At 41.2% G+C, this 21,271-nt stretch overlaps 1 protein-coding gene across 4 annotated transcripts in view; it reads left to right on the plus strand.

Moving 5' to 3' along the window:
• Nucleotides 1-21,271, plus strand: part of myo16 (myosin XVI) — a 141,248-nt gene that overhangs the window by 57,591 nt on the left and 62,386 nt on the right. For all 4 annotated transcript variants that reach the window (XR_004501212.2, XM_033617373.2, XM_078174548.1 and 1 more), the window contains exons 6-13: nucleotides 1,878-2,002; nucleotides 2,175-2,300; nucleotides 6,635-6,710; nucleotides 10,392-10,542; nucleotides 10,696-10,846; nucleotides 12,643-12,753; nucleotides 14,927-14,992; nucleotides 18,006-18,133. Coding sequence is in view for 3 of the 4 variants with exons in the window: in XM_033617373.2 (XP_033473264.1) it covers nucleotides 1,878-2,002; nucleotides 2,175-2,300; nucleotides 6,635-6,710; nucleotides 10,392-10,542; nucleotides 10,696-10,846; nucleotides 12,643-12,753; nucleotides 14,927-14,992; nucleotides 18,006-18,133 (934 nt within the window). In the remaining variant the exon portion in view is untranslated. The remainder of the gene's footprint in view (nucleotides 1-1,877; nucleotides 2,003-2,174; nucleotides 2,301-6,634; nucleotides 6,711-10,391; nucleotides 10,543-10,695; nucleotides 10,847-12,642; nucleotides 12,754-14,926; nucleotides 14,993-18,005; nucleotides 18,134-21,271) is intronic.

A 21,271-nucleotide genomic window follows, 5' to 3' on the forward strand; every position in this document is an offset into this window, starting at 1 on the left:
TCCTGTTGAGTAAATCAGTTCTGCACAAACTGGGAAATCTTTAAATGCAGAACATGTCAGACCACTGAATGCAACTCACCCATGCATATTGCAAAAGTCAGTAAAGTAACTAGTTTTGTTCTAAACAGTTCAACTTGGGGTTTAAAGGAATAGTTTGACATTTTGGGAAATATACTTTTTTGTTTTCTTGCTGAGAGTAAGAGAAGCTTAATTGAAACCATTGATGCCAAGCAAGTAATAGTTTGGCCCCATAAAATGGCAACTTATCATCTTAACACTTTGGATTTTGTACAGATTAAATGAACAAGATATACTTTAAAGTGTTAATTAATGAGCTTTAGATGTGTGGGCCAATTTTCTTTGGACAGAATCAGGCTAGCTGCTTCTGGCTGTTTCAAGCAGGGTGTGTGCAGGTCCTGAAAGTCTGAAAATGTCTTGAATTCAAATTTATAGATAGGGGGTCTTATAAGTCATTAAGTAGTCGAAAATTTGAATTTATGAGGTCTTTATTGCCACAAACATTTTGATATGATTTCCTTCTTCTGCATGAAAGTTCACATTTCTGATGTTACAAATCTTTAAACCCACCACCGCCATTTTACTTTATACTTGCACTTACCTGTTGGCACAATGTAGATTCACCAAACTCAGTCTAATAGCTATGATCCTACACAAAACCTAGCGCTGCATGGGACTACATATATGCAAGTTATCTTTATACTTACCTGTAATGCTTGAATAAAAAAATGATTAAAAAAAAAAGTTCAAAAATCTGTTAAAATGATTTTGAATAGCATTAAATGAAGGTGTCTCATACCTGTAGACACCCTGGTTTCAAGTCTTTATGCTAAGTAGTGTTGTCACGATACTGGAATTTCTAATGTGTATACAATACCTAGAGAAATATCAATATTCGATGCCATTTTCAATGCAATAATTTACATTGAGGGCATAATTTTTTTTATAGAAAGATGAATATAACAAGGCTTTAATATGATGACAACTACTTTTCTTGCTCATTATCAGAGAACAGCAAAATGTAGTAAACATTAACAATAACAGAGAGCAAGAAAGCCCATCTGGTACTGGTGAATCAATGCTGCAGAAAATGAGAACTGTAACTGTTTCAAATGACCAGAGTCAATCACTATGTACTGGCAAATCAATATTTTTGCAACACTAATGCTAAGCTAAGCTAACCATCTCCTGATTCCATCTTATTTTTTACACTTAGAACATTATTGATATTTATGTTTATTTCATTTAGAAAGGGACAGTGCACATTAATTACCTCGATTACTTAAGTCACATAAATGTGCTATATTTAGACATATAAGCTAATTTTCATCTGCAGCCCCTGGCAGGTTGAGGGTGTATGTGTATATATATAAAAGAAAAGGAAGAAAGAAAAAGACTCGCAACACTGTAGCTGCTCCCAATAAAAAAATATATATACTTTATTCTATCATCATAGTATAATTGTCCTTTTATATTATGATGATAAAATAATGTATATATATTTTTTTATTGGGAGCAGCTACAGTGTTGCGAGTCTTTTTCTTTCTCTGCTATATATAAGAAAAGGACATTAAAATAACATACGAAAGCACATCAGCACAGATAAAAGTGGATTGATGGCATGTCCATTGAAGGGCACGTAAGCACAGAGCAAGCATATAACCATCGACAAAAGCACAGAGCAAGGCACATTAGCAAAAACAACACATAAGTACTATTACTAAAACAATCACATAGTCATATAACCAAAAACACTAAGAACGCACAATACAGAAGTACAGCATTAAACACAACATAGACTAAAACACATAATTACAAACACACTGTAACATGTGTGTCAACTGTGATGTTTTTTTTAGGTGTGGATGTGTCATCCATGCATGCCATGAAGACACAGAGACCCAGCACCATGCTGTCTGATGTCAGACAGCTCGTAGCCACAGGGGGAAGCCTCAACCAGCCCAATGATGATGGGGTCACTCTGGTAAGCGAGGTCACAGTGTGTGTTATAGTGTGTGGGAGTGGGCATCTCTTTGTCTCTCTCTTCTCCTGTCCATGGTTTGTTGTCTTTCTTCAGCTCATTTTTTACCAGATACTGTGGCCTCCTCTTTTTGCTGTCATAACTTAACCTTTCTTTTCTCTCTGTCTCTCTGCAGCTCCACATAGCGTGTGCCAGTGGTTACAGAGAGGTGGTGTCGGTGTTGTTAGCGAGTGGAGTGGACCCTCATCCTGCTGACAACAACTTCTGGACCCCTCTCCACCTGGCTGCTAAATATGGACAGGTAACTCACAGCCACTCTGCGAAATGTCAGAATGTTGTTGACATTAATGAAGTAGTCCACTAATTTCTACTCATCTAGCTGCATCGATCCGGCGTGATTGCAGTCATTAATGAAATGAATGAAATTACAAGGGAAATATTGATGGATGGATTGTTCCTGTGAGAAACTTGCCTCCAGTTACCCTGCACACACTCTGATAAACTGCTCTTTTTGGGCCTATTGATCAGAAACAGTCAAACGGCTGGCACAGAGCAGCGCTGCACATGCATTTGTTACAGCATTTTAGATTAGCAGTTTAATGGTCTCTCTTAGAGGGAGAGAGATTGATTTCCAGATGGGGCGGAGGTGAGCTGTTGGGAGCGATGAGATCTGGTGGTTTGGGAGGGGTCCAACTTTGAAGGAAGGGAAGTGATCACGTTCCCATCTTGCTGACCCGACTGGATATTTAATTACATTTCTGGGCTGTGTGCTTGGGCTGCTGACAAAAAGAATTTATTCATTTGGTATTTAGAGTCGCTCTCGACTTCTTTAGTTCATCTACCCTCAAGTCATGTTTTTCTTCCTCTACTAGAGTGTGTTTTAAAAATTCTTTCTTCCTCTCTGTTACCTTGCGGCCTTTCTCTGCTTCATTCATGCAGATCTGCTGCCCTTGTTTGCTCTCACACGTTTCCTTCCTGCAGTTGTTAGCTGAAAGAATGATTGTTATTCAGTAGATCTAAATGTATAAATCTCTCAGACAGCAATCTTCTAAATGGAATAATAACCTTCTTGTGTGTCTTTGGTTTTAAGACCATCTACATACGCAATTACTCTGTGTGTGTGTGTGTGTGTGATATCTAAGTGCATCTGACCTAAGAGTGGCAGTCTGGAGGACTGGGGAATCGATTAGGTCTCCCCTGCAGCACTAAATCACCTCAGCCATCGGCTCTTAACTGGTGCCAGTGCTTTTGCCTCCTGCATACCAACTACTTCCTGACCCTTCTTAACACTCATTTCCTGTCACCATTCCCTCATACAGACAGTGACACGTCAGTAATGTAAGATATTACGGGTTCAAGATGTGTGTACGTACCCAGCCAACACAGTCACCGGTCCTGCTAAGAAGATGTTTTGCTGATATGAGGCACACACAAACTGTTGCCTGGAAACACTTGCTGGCAGCTGCAACACTCGCTGCTATGTTAAACCCAAAGACCCCTTCTGCAGTGTGGCATTCGTACTACACTGACCCTTTAAGAAGATACATGACCCTATTACTGCAGCTAATTAAGCTCCCCCCTCTCGGTCTTGTGATAAGTCAGACCCCTGCTCTCTGCGTCCTTGGTTTGAGTCGAGGCTTTTCGAGATGTGCTCTCTCGAGAAGAGAATTTTAAATAGTTTTGTGTGTGGAGTTTCACACAAAAATGACAGGATGTTAAAATACAGCCCTACTGGGACTGGATTAATTTATTCAGTTTTATAATGAAGGCGCATGTGAAAGCTGTGGCAGTGCAGCGACCACCTGATTCAGTTTAATTTTCTTAAGTACTTTAATGTTAATCTTAAGATTAATTGTCAGGTCTGACAGATATGAAAGGGACATTTGGATCCTTACCAAAAACTGAATCGACATACCCTACTCTATAAGGTTGCTCTGTCCCCGCTGATCCCTGTGTAACAACCTTTTCCTGATCCTGCTGACCCATTGAAGAGTTCAGATCTTGTGGTGCCACTGACGTGTCGTCTGTATTTATAGGGTGTGAGTGCAGCTGACGGGGGCTGTGGGTAGTAGAGATGCTGTAGACTCAAAGCTGCACAGCTGTTGACGTGGGTCAGTGCCAGTCTGAGCAATGTGCTGAATCACTCTCTTCTGTACTGGAGATGATGTCTCATTACTCTCCTATAGCACAAAGAAGTTATGCTACTTTTGAATGCTCCTCCAGAGCCACAGAGGACATCACACAAGTGTAGGTTTGATTTCACTGAAGTGCTGTGACTCTCTAAACATGGTCATAAAAACTGAACAGTAGGTGAGGAAGTGTTAGGTTTATTATTTTCCTCCAGTGTTTTCCAGAAAATGTGCCATGGTTAAGTAGGTTCTTGTGTTTCATTATCAGCCTCGCTCTTCTCATTTTCATTTTGAAATTATGCCTTTCTATTTGTTGAGCTGCTGAGATTCTGAGTTTCTGGGTCATGCCATCTTTCCTACATTACCAAGAAGTGATAAAGAAGATTCTTGTCTATTATCAGTAAATTGAATCACACTTCAGATACTTAAACACAGTGCATACTCGGAATGAAATGGTAACCTGTGGCACGATAGACCACGATGAAATTCACCACAATATCTGTGTTTCAAGTTTTAATTATTGTTAGAACTGTGTTTGATTACCGCACTTTGAAAAACTCACAATAAATACTGTCCAGCATCAAGCAAAGTTGGCAAAGGTCTCCCAGATGCAGGCGCAGCATGCAACGTGGGTTTGTTTTGCATCAGTTAAAACATGGTGGAAGGCAGTGGCAGCCTTATCTTTTACAAAGTGGGTGTGAATGAACCCAGTGATGCTACTCTTCCATTGTCTTTATCTACAGTGACGCAGACACCTGAGCTAGCATTTCAAAGTTGGGCTGCTTGTGCACCTCAGTTATTAGAGGTTTTTATTTTTCATTAGGTTTTTTTTTTTTTTTTATGTTTTCATTTTGGTTTTCAAGTCAGTTTAGTTTTAGGTCATTTCCAGAAAGGTATTTCTCGTTTCAGTTTAGTTTTTAGTCTTTTTAAAATGTTTAGTTTTACTTAAGTTTTTATTAGTTTTGGTTTTATTTGTAGTTTTATTATTATATTATGAGAGGTATTTGTCAGGGGCAAGATTTAAGAAGCTCAGCACAGGTATTACAATACAAACACAGCTTTTTGTGAAGGCAAGTGGCATCCCAGTCTCATTGAACACATGCACCAATTCCTTACTCCATATGATGCGATGCGATGTGATACGATATCATACGATATGATACGATACGTTATGGTACGATACGATACGATACAATATGATATGATATGATGTGATATGATACGATATACTCTTTTGTCCCCATAGGGAAACTTGTCTTGGACTCAAGAGATGTACAAGTTTTGCTGCCATACAATAATAGTCCAGAAAAAATGATAAGCATACACCATAAAAAAACATACTACACATAATTGCACATCAACCACTCATGTATTGTCCAGAACACCAGCACACAACAGAGCACCATAAGCAAAACACAACACAATCCCTGAGCATCAAGTGACAAAATCTTAAAATCTTTAAAATCTTAATTGAGGTTGGCACAAATGAATTTTTGAAACGGTTCAGTTTAAATTTGGGCATCTTGTATCTTCTGCCCGAGGGTAAAAGCTCATGATCAGCGTGGAGAATGTGAGTCAGAAAACACTTATTCTTGTTGTGTTGACAAATTTGGCCAAATTGAGAAAGACTACAACCAAGGACATTTATATATTTCTCTCTAGTCTAGATTTTTTTTTATTTCAGCAAACTATAATGTTTTTTCACGGCCAGTTTTAGTTTTTAGTTCAGTTTCAGTTAAATATATTAACTTTGCAATGCACCAATATAGGATAAAACTTGCCGAAATGATTTCAGTGTGTGTCATTGCTGATTATTTTCAGTATATTTTAACAATACCGTGATAATACTGATAACCGTGATCATAATTTTCATACTGCTTCATCTCTAGTGCATACACTAATCCCAAATCAGTAGTCACAGATCACATAGTGTAGCCGATACTCCACAGAGTTAAAGACGGGTGGTGACAGAGAATGCAAATAAAAAAGGCCGTAGAAAATGAAGGAGTAATGAGAGGGAAAGGAGAACATGCCTGACTGAGAGCCTGTGTGAGCCTACACTTTAAGAAAAACACAGACAGAACAACAGAGGACAGAGGTGACAGCCATCACATGTCACTGTGTGTAGAGATGAGAGTAGGTGACTGCTGGGTTCTTCCACTGTGACATGTGATGGAAGATAGTCTCATTATTAAAGGATCTCCTCAGTCAGGGGGCAACACTTGTATAGACCTGTCATGTGTGACACACAGTGTTTGTCTCGTCTGCTCTGTGTTTAAATTCCAGGTCTCTGTTACATCTGCACTGTAGCAATACATGTGGGAATAACCGCTGACTCTCCTCTGACCTTTAACAGGAGGATTTTCAGAAATCTGCCATGAAATGCTTCTTTTTGCTCTCGTACTGATGGTTTGAAAGTAGATGGCGTTCACGGCGCCCCAGAAATGTTTGAATTTTTTTAGCATCTAATGAAAATGGATGTGGGTGTTTCTCCCATCTCTTACAGACAAGCATCGTTAGCCAGCTCCTGAGGCACGGAGCAAACCCGACTCTGTTGAACTGCAACCAAGACAAGCCCTCAGGTACAGTAACATATTTAGGCATTCACACAAATATACACCCGTGCACGCACAAACACACACAAATATTGCTGCTGGAATGGGCAAACATGTCATAGCAAGCAAGAGTTAATGAAGCAAAGAAGTGGAGAAATGGATTTTGACTGTATGCCTGCGAATGCATTAATAATCACTGTGCTAATATGAAACACAGGCACACACACACACACACACACACACACACATACGAGGCTCCGTCATAATCAGTCTCTGCTGAGCCTATCTGCACATTTGAGTGTGAGAGAACTTATTTATTAATGAAAGAAAACATGAGCACCTCACTCATGCCCGTACACACACACACACACACACACACACACACTGATTAAAACTGGGTGTTAGCAGTAATCAAAAGAGGCTTGTGTGATTAATTTGCTAATGGGCATAAAGGTATCATATCATTATCAAGAGGCATGTTTTATTTTGTTTTGTTTTTTTAATAAGGGAATCTTACACGATCAACAGAGGAGATCTGAGTAAAGACAATTTGCATTGATTCAATGTGGGGCAAGTTGTGTGTATGGATCCTGTTTTGACTGGTAGACACTGCAGCTCAGGAGAAACTTAATTGATGATTCATGATTTAAATAATGAGTTGCACATAGCAGATTGCTACCATCTGAAAAATGATGCCTGCTTATACAGTGATATTGTAATCATTGATCCCCTTTAAGTTCTACAGTCCTAAATTAAAGGTACCATGTCATATTTTTAACCACTAGAGGTGCTGTGGAGCAGTTTTTTTTGCTCGTACTATAAACATACTGTAATGGTTATAGAGACAGATTATGGGTATTGTTCTTGATAACAGTTTGTGCTGATGCTACCTCTTAAAAGGTCCAACGAAGACTTTTTCCCTGAGAAAAAATGAACTCTTTACACGTTTCTTCTCAGATGATGACTCTTTTGCATTATTGCTTGGTTTGGAAATCTAAATCTGTCTGTAGCTTCTCTCACAGCAACACAGACACAGGTCAGTTCTCTCAAACAGGCGTTTATTCGGGCATTTCTGTCCCTCTGAGGCATCTCCTTCTTGTCGTGCCGTGAAAACTCGTCAGCTGCTTGTCATGAAGAGTTTCCCAAAGCTCTTAAAATCCCTCAAATGTCTCTCCAGCCATCTTTTCGACCATCCACTTCGGCCTCAGACATTTACAAACTAAAAGTCGAGCCTAGCAAGACATTCTCAACACTGCGCTATACACGGTCCCACAGCAAATTCTGCCGTAGTAGCACAACAACGAAAATTTGTTCCGCCACAGAGGTACAGGTAAGTAAACAATGAACTAGTGCCTTAGCTTCAACCTTTGCAGTCATGTACATTTTACCCTTAATACATCACCTCAGTCACATAGGATGTACATTTTAACCTTATTATGCATCATGCACATTGTGAACTAAACACTTTTAAATAGCACTTACACTGTCAAATAAGCATCGACTTGGAAGTCTTGTTAAAATGGCCGGTATGATTTCGGGGAGGAGTCAGGCCAAGCTAATTCTAGGACCATCCACTCCTGGATGAGTTCAAACTTTTGCCCTCAGGATGCAGTTTCAGGACACACATAAGAAGGACCAAGATATGTTGCATCTCCTTCATCCAAAGTTCAAACAGCACTTTGGCTGCACTCCTTGCACATTTGCACTCTTGAGCACATGTGGCCTGTTTGGTATAAATTCTGATTTCCCTGCTCTGGCTCTGTGATTTATTGTGTTGATGGTCGTCCATATTGTCTTTTATTGTTTTTATGTGAACTCTGGCTGCAAAACAAATTTCCCCTGGGGGGACAATAAATATAAGCTTGAACCTTGAAATGGTAGGGCGGCCTGATGTTGTTCCCTGCTTTCATTCACTGTGTGGATATCTATTTTTACATTACAGATGATGATAAAAGACTTAAACATGACCAGTAAAACCTGATGCTTTTCGTGCAAGCTGCTATAATATGCAGTGTTAAGTATCGGCCAATACATCTAAAGATTCATAAATATGCACACGTTCCTGCCAGGTGCATGCAGGCATTAATACTTGAAGAAGAAGATAAACAAGTGAAACACCAATCTGATATACAGGCTTGCTAACCCATCAGCTATAAGACTTCCTATTGCATGGGCTGGTCATTTCAGGTCATCTCTGTCAATGAAAATCTGCATTCAAGTACAGATTTTATTTTCTTAAGAAAGCTAATATGAAGCTAAACAGTCATAAGACAATATCTAAGACGGTTTATCTGTCGCTCGGACATGATTGGTCACTATTACCAGACTACAAATGGAAACTAGAATGCTTCCCAAACAAACATCTTGCTCTATGGTCTACAGATTCTGCATTCATATGCAGATATCTGTCTGTTGAGATAAGGGCTGATGTTGCTTGTTTTCATGTCATTCCATTGATCGACAGTTGGAGATGATAACACTACAATAAACATGGCAGTATGCCAACAAAAGGCACAGAGGAAGAAGACTGGCAGCCAATGTAAACAATGCAAGTTTCAACATTTTCAGAAAATGGGCTTTGCAAATGTTTTATGAGAAATAAAGGCGTTCCGAACAATTGTAGGGCCTCTAAGATAAAACACAAAGCCTTTTGAAGAGAAAGTTGTAAACACAACTGTGTTTGCTTACAAGAGAACTCCACGGGTACCTTTTAAGTCTTGACATCTCTACGTTCTCTCAGTGAATGCTCAGTCTCTCTGTGGGTGTAATGGCGGTCATTTACATATTTTCATTAATTTCAATGATATTAATGTTGGACGGAAATCCATTATTGGCTGATGATCCCGATCAGTCTTGCAAATTCTCCTCCCACGCACACACGCACAGCAGGGGTGAAACTCCCTGCGTCTCAAACCATAGCAGAACCGCCTTAAGACCATTCACTGAACCAGGCTGCTGATAAATGTAGTGAAGTCACTGTAAATGTAAGAGGCGTCTCTCGTGTGATAGTGATGAAATGTGTCATATAGACGGGCTTTGGGCTTCAAACCTCTCCACTGTGAGATAGAATATCACAGCTGCCTCTAAGCATTTGCTCCCATAGCTTCATCACACCTCTGACTGCCTCACTCCAGCCTTAATCAATAGCTCCTTCTAGCATGTAGGCTCAGAAAAGATGTGAGACAAGCCCTTAGAGACTGAGACAATCCTCCCTCCCTTTCTTGCCTCGAGCCCCACACCCCTCCCTCAGCAGCCACATGACGAAAAAACGCCAGAGCAGGAGATTGGAGTCTAGGGGGTTGTCAGTCACACAAAAATCTAAAGACAGGATGAAGCCATTCCCCTCCCTCGTGCCCCGTTATACCTCATTACAGACTGGGGGGATCTTATCTCCCCCTTCCTTTTAAGCACAGTTGGATTGATCCACAGTGGGGTTCACATTCTCCACCAGTGCAGGCTCGTCCACACTGATCGTGGAGAAGGGTTGGTATGGCAAGAGAGAGAGCAAAGACTAATATTATGGTCTTAAGGGAACAGTATTACAAATATTATGTCTTTTCACCAATGGCACAGAGTGGTAATAAAATTAATTTTAGAGCTTACAAATTAGATTTTGAAGGTGTCATCTGTATCAAGTTAAATTTCTCTGTGACCTTCAAATATCACAATGAATCGCTGATTAGGCCATCTTGTGTATCTTATCACCAGACATTTCCGCATCAGAGCCCATAGCTGATATGCTGCTGAGTGCAGAGGAGAGCTGGCTGCAGAGACTAAAGGACCCCTCCGCTCCTCTACCCTCCACTGACCAACGCTATGATGGCGGTTCACACGACCTCAACACTCCTGTCAAGAACTTGTAGGTTAACAGTTTCATGAGCACGGTGTTGCCTTATTGTTACTCCACAGATTGTGAATCCTGTTTTTTTACTCTCATTATTCTCTCATCCTTTCCCCCAAATCTGCTCCCCATCTACTGTCAAACTCTATCCCCTATCCTCTGATTACACAGGAACCCCCTGGGGCTCTCCATCTCTAAGCGGGACAGTCTGCTGGAGAAGTGTGCCATGTTCAGAGAGGCAGGTGGAGCACTGAGCCGACAGCCCTCACAGGATAATGGCCTAGATGGCCCCTTTAGCTCCGGAGCCAGCAAACTGGAGCAGGTACCTTGTTACAACTTCTTACAGCTCCCACACTGCAAAAAACACAGTAAGGCAGTAAGAGCCAGGGCTGTTGGATCGAATTTCGGGAGTCAAATATTAATTGAATAGTGAAAAAATGAATCCTAATTCCATGCTTAAATTACAATTCAAGTGTGTATTTTTAAATATTTCTATAGAAGTGATGTAGATGGTTTGGCGCAGAGTCTGCAGTGATGTGGAAGTTGTGCTGGACCATTGTGGTGAAGAGAGAGCTGAGCTGGAAGACAAAGCTTTCAGTGTACTGGTCCATCTAGGTCCCAATCCTCACCTGTCGTCATGAGCTCTGGGAAGTGACCGAAAGAATGATAGCGCAGATACAAGCAGCTGAAATGAGTTTCCTCAGAAGGATGCCTGGGCTCAGCCTTGGAGATAGGGTGAGGAGCTCGGACATCCGGAGAGAGCTTGGAGTAGAGCTGCTGCTCCTTCATGTCAAAAGGGGTCAGTTGAGGAGGTGTGGGCATCTGATCAGGATGCCACCTGGGTGCCTTCTGCTAGAGGTGACCGGGCACGTCCTACTGGTAGGAGGCCCCGGAGCAGACCCAGAGAACACACTGGAGGGATTTTACATCTCATCTGGCCTGGAAACACCTCTGGGTCCCCCAGGAGGAGCTGGAAAGCGTCCCTGGGGAGAGGGACGTCTCGAATGCTTTGCTCGGCCTGCTGCCCCCACGACCTGGTTTGGGATAAGCAGTTTAAAATGGATGGATGTTGTCAGCGTGTCCTGACAGCAAGCAAGCAAGCGTCCAAGTGTCGTGCCGCATCAGATGCTCTCTGTCCACACACTGAATCCCTTAAATAAGCACTTCTGTCTTGTCATGTAAACAAACCATTCACCTATCAGCTCAGTGCTGAGATCAGACTAGAGACCCACTTAAAAGATGAGTGAGTAGGATATTAGCTATATTCCTACATTTGTACTTTTTAAACTGAAATCAGTTGTTTGATATTGTGGCATTTACTGTAAATGACATACAATAAAGCCAACAGCAAGAACGTTGTTATAAGAGATGGTCATTTACCTTGATGAGACTACTACAGATAACCAGAAACTTTCAGCTCCTTGGCCAGGTGGGCCAAATGCCAAAAAATAACGTGAAATATCCATCCATACGGCAGTGAATGATTTACTTTAGTGGTGGCTTCTCTCCTGAATTTTGCTGTCATTTATGGTTGCACTAGTTTGACGACATAGGACAGGAGAGAGAGGTGAAGTGAACGTTATTCAAGCTGGCAGGAACTCGTGTTACTTACAACAAAAGCAAGTGCCATAGGCTTAAGCTGATAATGATGACTAGCAAAAAAAAAAAAAAAAAAAAAAAAAAAAGGTTTTGTCCGTGAACCTTGCTTATTATTATTGAGCCAAATTTTAATGCTGTGTTAATACTAAAGCCATGGTTCATGTATGTTAGTTGAGTAAATTTATGATAATACCATGATGAGAGTTTTGATTTTACACCCCAGTAATTAATTATATCAGAAACAATTATAAGCTGAATTTGAGCTTTAAAAATTCAAATATTATTTAAATATAACTAATAATAAGGAATGAAATTGACTGGGATTATAGAGGACTGACAGCTCTAGTAAAAACATTGATAATCCCAAATGTCTGCTAGAAGAAAATTTTATATATTCCATTTGTTTCTGGAGACCACTGTCCCAGACTTTAAATTTATCATGTAAAACACTCTCTGCCTCAAGCTGCATGTCGTAGTGCTGACATGTGAAATTTAACTCTTGCGTTGCTTTTCCCTCAGGTCAAACTGATGCCTCCAGCTCCCAACGACGACCTGGCGTCCCTCAGCGAGCTGACAGACAGCAGCCTCCTCTACGAGATGCAGAAGCGCTTCGGCAACGACCAAATCTACGTAAGACTCCGCTGTCCTTGTGCCACTAAACTATGAAGACCCCCTCGACATTAAACATGCATTAGGAGACAAAGTACACATGGAACACTGAGAAAGATAAACACACACACTCCCTCGGGTAAAACTGGGCCACTACAGTTGTTTATTTGTAGCCGAGTGCTGTGTTGTTTGCAGTCTGGGAATTTCAGTGTGGTGTTTGGATCACATCGCACGTTCTTTATACCCATGAACACTGCAGCTGGGTTCCTTCCAGCATACTGTACATGTAGTGTGCTCTGTTTCTGAAGTAAAAACACCACATACAGTTCATCACAAATACTGCACCTCCTATTCTGAAGATGATTGTGCGGATAATATTAAAATTTTAGACCCAGGACTACTTTTACAGCCAGTGACTGGCAGTGAATATTTTTTTGACCGTGACTAAATTTGTATTATTCATAGTAGTCTGTACACCCTTGTGTGTTCATGAGCTGAGTCCCTTCCCATTTCTGTTTCGGCCTATGGTACGTAATATTAATATATACGGACACACACACATACTTACACTGGTGACAATTACAAAATCAATACCATTTAGATTGATTGAAAAGACAAATCCATAACTATATTCAGGAGTAAAATGCCTTCATCTCCAACGATTTGGTCCATTTTTTATTCCTGTCTTTTTCTCCTTTCCTTTAAAACTGTAGTCTGGCCCATACCTCACCACAGGGACCGAGCTCTATAAAGACTGGAACCAGATCAATGTGGAGCTATCCGGTGCACTCTCTTCTCTGTGAAGAGGCAGTAATAGTCTGTTATTATAGAACCCCAGATGGGCGACAGACAGTAGGGTTAGCCGCAGCAGGGGACAACAGATAAGGGGATGACAATAAAAGGCAGTAGAGTGGTGGATGAAGAAAAGAGGAATGATTAGAATTTAGAATAATGAGGGCTGGATTTGAGGCTTCAGTCCAATTTGGAAGAAGAAAAGGTGTAAAGAAAAGGACAAAGTGCAGCTATGAGGAGCACACCTGATCTCATTGTGCATAACTCCTCTGTCATGAGGTATAGGCAGTACAGCCACGCACTCAATTCTGTTTATAGCAAAGATATTCCTAAATAAAGCCAGGTAAGCAGATAATGGCTTTACATTTGACATTTTTCAATGACGTTTCCATCTTTTCTAAGAGGGTTTGCCTTGAAAAGACCAAAAATCTTTTTCACCTGCCTGATTCTATACTTACAGTATGACCTTAAGTGCATAATAAAGGTCATTTCAAGAAAGAGATGGACAAAGCAGAGATGTGATGAAGGACAGAAATAAGGGGGAGGACAAAGGCGGTGAATGCTCCATATGTTCCCAGCAGGGTGGTCAGAGATGGGGCTTTGATGAGTGGTCTGCTGCCTTCTGCCATTATAGAAGGACCAGTGCGCCGCTAACCCCCCCGAGGAGAGCGGCAAGGAGCTGGGAAAGGATGTGACAGAAGACACTGGATTATTGACAAGCATATCACAAGATTAAACAACAGTTAGTGTGGAAGTGGCGCGCTGTTCTCGGAGTTTTATTCCGTCAATAAAAAGCAAAACTTGTAGTGTAAATTCTGCTCCGTGTCCGCAAGCAGTGGGAATTTGTTCAAGTCATTAACCTTGAGCCAGGGCCTAAGGACAAAGCAGCATGTTACAGAATGTTAGCAATGTCGGCACTTTCCCAGGGGACGGAGCGTTAGCTTTCAAACAGCCTCCGGGACTCCTTGTGAGAAACACAGGGTTAGCAGTTTAGTGGAAAGGGTCAGAAATTGGGAGTTGGTTATTTTTATCTAAACGGCCTGAGGGTTTGTGTGTACGCTGCGTATGCGGGCAGAATTGTTTTGGTTTTTTATCAGAGAAAGGTCATTACCGAGGTTATCGTTGGAGGTTCCTCTCCTGACCTGTCTCTGCCATGAGATTACCATACTCTTATGGTAATAGAGATTGTCACCTCCATGCATACTGATGTAAAGGAAAGAGTGGCACAGCACTTTTTTCAGTTCAGTGATAGCTGCAGGCGCTCTGTAAGTAATTAAAACCCAGCTTCAGCCTGTTTGTATGTCAAAGCGGTCAACCTCACACCCAAAAGATAAGTGTTTAACATAATTAGATTCATGAGTAAAAGATCAATCAGGTGTGTTTCTTTTTCTCTGTTTTGTAGACTTACATCGGACACATCCTCCTGCTAGTCAATCCAAACAAAGAGCTGCCCATCTACTCCACTTTGGTAAGCATGCATTTAAATGACCTCTGTTTCACACAGCAGCCCCTCCAGGATGTTGCATTGTTGGGATCGTAAGAATTCAACGCAAATTCTGCCCACTTGTATTGGTTTTGCACAACCTTGTAATTTCAGCCTTAGAGATAGGGTAAGGAGCTCGGACATCCAGAGGGAGCTCGGAGTAGAGCCGCTGCTCCTTTGCGTTGCAAGGGGTCAGTTGAGGTGGTTCATGCATCTGATCGGGATGCTTCCGGGCTCCTTCCATTAAAGGTGTTCCTGGGGCACGCTGGAGGGATTACATATCTCATCTGGCCTGGGAACAACTTGGGGTCCCCCAGGAGGAGCTGGAAAGCGTTGTTGGGGAGAGGGATGTCTGGGATGCTTTGCTTGGCCTGCTGCCCCTGTGCCCCGGCCCCAGATAAGCGGATGAAAATGGATGGTTAGTGGTAACGTTAGTGCTGTATAAATCACAAAGGCATAGAGGCGTGCTTGCCTGGTTGTGTGTAAGTGTAATAAAGAAAATAGTGTAGGAATAATAAGTATTCAATAAAATGAACCTTTTTGAACACTCAGAACAGCGCGGTTTTGTTCTCACTGGAATTAGTTGCCTTCAGTTTCTAATGAATAATATAACAACAAAAAACAACAATTATTTTTGCAACTTTCATTTACCCTGGCAATTTCACTGCAATAAAACATCCAAGAAAAGCTGCCATGAAATCAAGCATTTAAGGCTGCAGTCCCAAAAAAAGCCAGTTAAATCCTGGAGGGACTGACATAGGCTTACGATATATACTGCGCTGAGCTCTGTTAATGTTGAGTTTGCAGTTCTGTATACTATGATTCATGCCTAAAACACATGGCTTTACATTTGATGGGCTATGCGTTTTACATGCAGAAGCATACTATAAAGGAGGCACGGTTGCTGTATAATAAGCAGGGCATGAACAGATGAAATGGACCTTGTGGTTGATAAATAATGCAGTCTTCCTGTCAGTGATACACAGCACTAGGCTGGCTCGGCATCAGCGAGGGAAGAGATGGATTCAGTTAAGCACACACACATACACACATCCTCATACAGACTTTATTACTCTACGTCTCCACTGTAAAGAATATTTTTAAAACACTATCTCTGCTGGTGAAAAGCATCATATTTAACATATGCAAAAGCCAGAGGAGACTGTCAGCTAATAACTGACAGGCTCTTATTCTTTACACATAATTATTGTTTATTGTTGTGATATCAATCAACAACAGTGTGTCACCTTATTTTAAACAGCAGATAAGTCATTCTGAAATAGCTGAAGTAATGCCAGTATAGTGCTGCTTGCCCATGGGGGGGGGGGGGGGGGGGTGGTTGGATGGAGGAGGAGACATCTTCCACTGCCATGACAGAATGGAGCCAAGCCCCCTTTGGCTGTCCCATTCCTGCCCGCGTCTGGATTCACTCCAGGCATCCATACCCAACTGACAGGGTATGTGGACGAGCAGGGAGGAGCCGGTGTGAGAAGGACATATGTCACAACATGTGTGATCTGCTGGCCGTCTGTCACCCCCTCTGGTCTGGTGGTTCACAGCCCATCCTCCTTCGCTTTTCCACAGCCACAAATACAGCACTGGCACACATCCTCTGGACCCGGGACAAATGGGGGTGTTATAGTGCAGTTGTATCACAGTTCAGTATGACAGACAGTGGAGGGGTCACTGTTTTCAATAAAGTTGGATTGCGACTGTTCATAATTTCTTATTTTATTTATCCTTCGTCATAAGTTGAGCAACATTTAAACTATAGTTTCTGTTACTGGCTGAAGTGGAAAGTGCAGGTTTTAGAATCACTTACATTTGAAGTCTTCTATGTAAGACTCAACTAAACTAAACGGAAATATCTAGATGATAACCTCCTTATGGAGATAAAGAGCAAACATCTGAGTAACATTCTTCAAACACCTCAGTTGCTCAGAAGCCCCAAAGAAAACATCTTCAAAACTGTTTTCATATCTGTAGTAAAAGCTAAAAGTCAACACTTTTAGGCCGTTGTTGAGTCTAATTGTTCAAAGTTTTAATGGATATTTTTAAGTTTTGGTCCTCCATTAGCAATATTACTTTTCAAGACACCAGTTACAGATTGTTTCCTTTAAAAAAAAATGTAAAAAAAAGTCTCATATGTGCAAACAAAAACTACCTGGATGATCCAGGTGCTTCGGTTGGTTTTTACAGTTGACTGATTTGCAGGATATATTGAGAGTTGCAAGATGACGCTATGAACCGCATTCAAAAATGAAAACAAAAATCCCCAAACAAACATTCCCCAAATAAACAGGCCTATACAAAACAAAGTTCAAATCAGTGGGGTATTAAACGACTTCATCAAACAATAAAAACTAAGATTAACCAAAAACACAGCGATTATAGACTGTAATCCCATGGCATCCTCCGCTCCGCACTCACTCCCTAGATGCCAGGTCAGGTGGCGCATGAGAGTGACTCAAAAAAAACCAGGAAACTAGGACTTGCTAGAAATGGCTCCAACACTGAGCACACGACTGGATAAATGAGACTTGGATTATACTGCATGACGTGTGTTCGAGTTTTCAACAGATGTTTTGATAATGTTTTGTTCCCTTATAGCATCAATTTATTGAGAGGTTTTTACATGTTTTAGTTCTTTGTTCGCTGGTCATGTGAGATAAATTATGTATATCAATTACTCACCCCGTGTTACATTGAATTCAGGAGGAAAACTTTGTTTAAGTGTGTGTTTAAAATGATGACAGTTTTCAGTCAACGCCTAAGTGCTGTTTTATTCACTTTGGGTTGAATTACATGGTTACACTGAGTGGTAAACCACACCTTGTTAGTGAGCTGAACATACACACACTCACACAGGTATAGAAAGTTATACCCAGCATGGTTTCGCTGTTTTGCTGAAACTGTATCCTCTGTGTTGCTCAGCCCACGTGTGCATGCATGTTACATAAGGTTGTTATCCAATGCCTTGCCTCTCTTTCTCTCCCAGGTGAGTCAGTTGTACCTGAGCTCCACGGGTCGTCTGTGCTCCTCTCTGCCACCTCACATCTTCTCCTCAGCAGAACGAGCTTACCACATGATGCTGCAGGAGAGACGCCCGCAGTGTTTCATCCTGAGGTACACCGGCCCCCTTTAGGACACATACACACACACACTCTCACTAACACTGTGTGCCTCGGGTGGTTGAGACAAGAATCTCAACAGAGCGGAATAATTGTGAGAATAATAGTGACGTTCAGCTGGCCACCTGGTTCGTCCACGCCCTCCGCCGCACACCTGTTAAACACTCCCTGAGAGATTAATAGCTCTCAGCCTGAGCTGAGCAGTGGACCTGTTCATGCAGAGATGGTGGTTTGCTGGGAAAGTTGCGGCGTCTCGTTCTTTGTCCTCGGCTGGACGGTGGCAGCTCCCTGATTGCAATTAAATCCCGTTCCGGCTCTCCAGTGACATTCCCGCTGAGTTGTAACCAATCTGGCAGAGAGTTAATATGCCCTGGCCAGAGGCGATCCATCTCACTCACACACACACACACACACACACACACACACACAAACACACACATGCAAGGACATTGCACTGTGCATTCTCACATACACACACTTGTTTTCACTCTTTCCCCACTGCACTTTATTCTTCCTTTTCGTGTTTCTCTTTCGTTCAAGCTTCCTGTTTCACTCCATACTTCCTCACACATACACATAAACACACACGCACACCTACACATTTACAGGCAATCAGCAGCCATGATCCCCCAAGGCGAGTGCTCTAACAAAATGCCCTTGAAATCTAATAAAAACTGGTAAATGAAAAGACAGTGGAAAGGCCTTTGGACTTCGCACTCCAGCAGGGCTGTTAGTAGGAAATATAGCTACACATATACACACGGACAAACAGCTCACCACAGCACACTGCGGTCATTAGTGAGGGCTTCTGACCTTCCGAAGCCATCTGTTTGATGTTACTATGCTGGTCTCAACTCTCTGCGTGTCGGTGAGTGTCGGAGCATGTACTGTAGAGGTACCTTATGTCAGATTTAATATTCGCTCAACGCCAAATTAAAAAACAAGCGGCCACTGCCAGAGAAGTTGTGGCAGTAACAACATTTGGACAGAGCAATGTTAGTCGTGTCAGAAAGAAGGAATAGATTATGAATTTGATGGGTGGAGGTCCCTGAAGGGGTGATGTCAAGTAGGTGGAGACATACAACTGAGGTGACAGATGTGGGGAACACCCCGATGACTAATGCATAACACCTATTCTTGTGAGACACTTCCAGAGAAGTGTAACACACAGATGCTTGATCTTTGCACTGCTCAATTTGCCTTTTACTTGGGATGCCGGTACAGACACTGATGTTTAACTAACAATTTGGCTGCTATGGATACCAGTGATTTTTGTTACTGTTGTTGTTGTTTATTGTGTTTTTGTTGTTATTTATTCCCCCTTTTGCGCCAGGAAAACAAAGAAATCATTGTAAAAAGATATATGAACTGTTTTAAAGTCATTCAGCCCTTTATAACCTCAACTTTGGAACTTGGAACAACCGTAAAAATAATATTCTATCACATGAAATCATTTTTTAAAAATTGCTTCAAAAATCATTTTACTATATATATATATCATATTCCCTTACTAATATTTATATTATATTGCTGTGAAAACACAAACAAATTCTTCCTTTAAACCACTCACCAAAACCAAAATTTTACACGATTGCATTTGAACACATCATGATAATGTTGTAATTTACGCCCAATACTCACTTTTACTAAATAGAGCTTGAACATATAATGTAATTCAATGCAACCTCCATCAACAGTTAGCTCCAGCTAACGTTAACTAGCTCTCCTCCTTACAATGAAGCTGTATCAGGGGAACAATAGGCTGCATCCCCTGGTGCATCGATAGTGAGTTTACTGGGTCTTTTTGTCCCACTGGTGTAATGGAGAAGATTTCTGTTCATCCCAGACACATTTTCTTTTGTCCCTGGAACAATGGGACGCCATTAAACTGGAGCCCTGCTTTTTAACCTGCACCAAATTGATGGAAACGGGAAAACATCAGCCACTGCTATTAGTGACTAGCAAATTATTTGCTGATAAACCGATCCAATCAGCCGATACTGATGTGTGACCATTAGATAGGTGCATCCCTGTCTTTCACTCTTGATGTCTACCTTCCTTTAATAGCAGCCTGTTAAAGGGACAGTTCACTCCCAAATAAAAAGTGCACATTTGTCCTTTTACCTGTAGTGCTATTTATCAGTCTAGATGGCTTAATGTGAGTTGTGAGTGTTGGAGACATCGGCCGTAGAAGTTTCTGCCTCTTCTCAATTGCACAGTGATACAGTTGGTGGATGAAGTTCACCAGAAACAAAATAGTTTTTACTTGAAAATGCTCACAACAAGGTCTGTGGATTATTTTGGGGGTTGGGGGGGTTGAGCACCACAAGCCGCGTGCCTTTAGGTTCCATTTTATTAGAGAGAAGGTTGACATCTTGACAGCCGATATCTCCAACACTCTGCAACTCACACCAAAACAATCTAGATTCATAAATAGCACTAAAGGTAAGAGGGAAAATGTGCACATTTGATTTGATTCTTCACCTTATAGAATAAGTTCTATAAGGTATAAGTTACACAACATCTTCAAAGACTCTTTCTACCCTGCCCATCACCTTTTTGAACTGTTTGAACCCTCTGGCAGAAGATACAGATCCATCAGAACACGCACCAAATGATTCCTGGACAGTTTTTACCCCACAGCCATAACCACACTGAACAATGAACTCAAAAACTGTGCAATATAGACAATACAGCACTTCCATGTTTTTTAGATATAAATATTACTATTCATTACTATTTCTAAAAGTAAATGGTTACTTTTTTTAAATGAAATCTACCTCTATGCACACAATGGCACTGTAAATGTCACTTTTGAATTTTGATTTGTTTTGATTTGTCTGATTGGTTGACTGTGTGAATGTGTGTTGGAATGTATGGAAGGACGTATTATTTTATATTTATTATTACTTTCTTTTTAGCTATGAGGCCGCATCCTGTATCTAATCTAATTTGGGAGTGAACTGTCCCTTTAATTGTATTATTTTTGCCTGGCCATTTTCGGGCTCTGTTCCCTGGCTATTCATTTAAGACCTAATATAGACCTTTATTTATTCAAATAGAAAGTGTTGTAAAGCTTTTGCAGTTCAATGTTGGAAAGAGTTCATGTATAAAGAGTGACAGTGACACATCA

Source organism: Epinephelus lanceolatus, chromosome 14 (assembly GCF_041903045.1).
Source record: "Epinephelus lanceolatus isolate andai-2023 chromosome 14, ASM4190304v1, whole genome shotgun sequence".
NCBI classification, from domain to species: Eukaryota; Metazoa; Chordata; class Actinopteri; order Perciformes; family Serranidae; genus Epinephelus; species Epinephelus lanceolatus.